Source organism: Myotis davidii, unplaced genomic scaffold (assembly GCF_000327345.1).
Source record: "Myotis davidii unplaced genomic scaffold, ASM32734v1 scaffold67, whole genome shotgun sequence".
NCBI classification, from domain to species: domain Eukaryota; kingdom Metazoa; phylum Chordata; class Mammalia; order Chiroptera; family Vespertilionidae; genus Myotis; species Myotis davidii.
This window is the reverse complement of record NW_006298521.1, coordinates 1,173,678-1,175,034: the sequence shown is the minus strand read 5'-3', so window position 1 is coordinate 1,175,034 and position 1,357 is coordinate 1,173,678. Positions and strand designations below refer to the sequence as shown.

Sequence of the window (1,357 nt, the reverse complement as noted above, 5' to 3'; positions counted from 1 at the left end):
AAGGGGTTTACGTTGCATCAGGGGTGGTGACAAGGGCCAGGTGCTCAGGTGGTGGGTGCTGGGGAGGAAAGTGAGGCTGGGCCGAGCGGGTCACCGGGCCTGAGGAGTGACATTGGAACGGAGACCTGAGTGGGGGGAGCGCGAGCGAGCCAGGCAGGTGAGCAGCCAGCACCACTCCCGCAGCCCAGCCGCCTGGTGGAAGGTCCGGCCACTGTCCTGAAAGCAGCAATTTGCACTGATTTCCAATTTTCGTGAAAATCAGCAAACAGCAATCAAAAAGGGGAAAAAACAAACATTAAGTCTCACCACTCAGAACACCCCTGCCCACAGCCCGCAGCCCCTCTGCAGGGAGCTGGGTGAGGAAAGCATCTGAGCCAGGGCTCAGGGTGCAGGTGGGAAAACAGGTTCACGTGGCAGCCAACGTCACTTGCCCTGCAGGTGGCCAGGCCAGGCCCAGCCTGCCTTTCCATCCCTGGGTGAGGGCTGGGCCCTGGTGGCTGCCCACCTCCCCTGCTCCTCTGGTGGGAGGAGGCCCTGCCCTGAGCCCAGGAGGGAAGGAGGGCTTGGAAGTAACTCAGATTGGCGGGTGACACTGCCCACGCGTAGGGGTTGACTGCCCCCCGCCACCAGCTGCATTAACGCTGTTTCCTCTCCTAAGAGCCAGTGGGTTTTAGAGAAGGTCTGGAAGGCAATGTGGAATGAGCAGAGAGCCCCGGCCGGTGTGGCTCAGTGGGTAGGGCATCGGCCTGTGGACGGAAGGGTCCCAGGTTCGATTCCTGTCAAGGGCACGTACCTCGGTTGCAGGCTCCTCCCCGGGGCTGGGCCCTGGTCATGGCTCGTTGAGGAGGCAACCAATCGTGTGTGTCTCACATTGATCTTTCTCTCTCTCTCCTGCTTTCTCTAAAAAGCCATGGGAAAATGACCTCGGGTGAGGATTAAAAAAAAATGAGCTAAGATGCAGAAATTTACCTGAGATCATGAACTCATTGTAGCATCAGAAGGTTCTAGAAGCGACCAGTTGGTCCCAGTGTTCAGCCAGAAGCAGCAGCCTGCCCACTCGTGTGCCCAGTGCCCCCAAGTGTGGGACGGGGCCGGGGCACCTGGGTTTGTCTGGGGGGGTCTCCTCTGCCTGCCCACCAGAGCCTCAGTTTCCCCATCTGTAAAATGAGAGGCCGGTTCTCCCAGCCCGTTCCCCGGGCTCCTCTGTGGGGACAGGTGGTGAGAGTCACCTCTCTCCAGAGGCTCCAGGAGGAAGAGCGCCAGCGAGACGCGGACTGGGACCGGCAGAGGGTGGAGAGGGCCCGCGCCGAGGTGCTGTGCGAGCGGCAGCAGCGGCGGCAGCAGCGTGACCTGCGCA

General features: G+C 60.9%; 1 protein-coding gene across 1 annotated transcript in view; it reads left to right on the top strand.

The window, feature by feature from the left end:
* The window catches only part of RIBC2 (RIB43A domain with coiled-coils 2), a 14,528-nt gene that overhangs the window by 9,703 nt on the left and 3,468 nt on the right, over positions 1-1,357 (top strand). Inside the window, exon 5 of the mRNA XM_006774174.2 lies at positions 1,240-1,352. Coding sequence (XP_006774237.1) covers positions 1,240-1,352 — 113 coding nt within the window. The remainder of the gene's footprint in view (positions 1-1,239; positions 1,353-1,357) is intronic.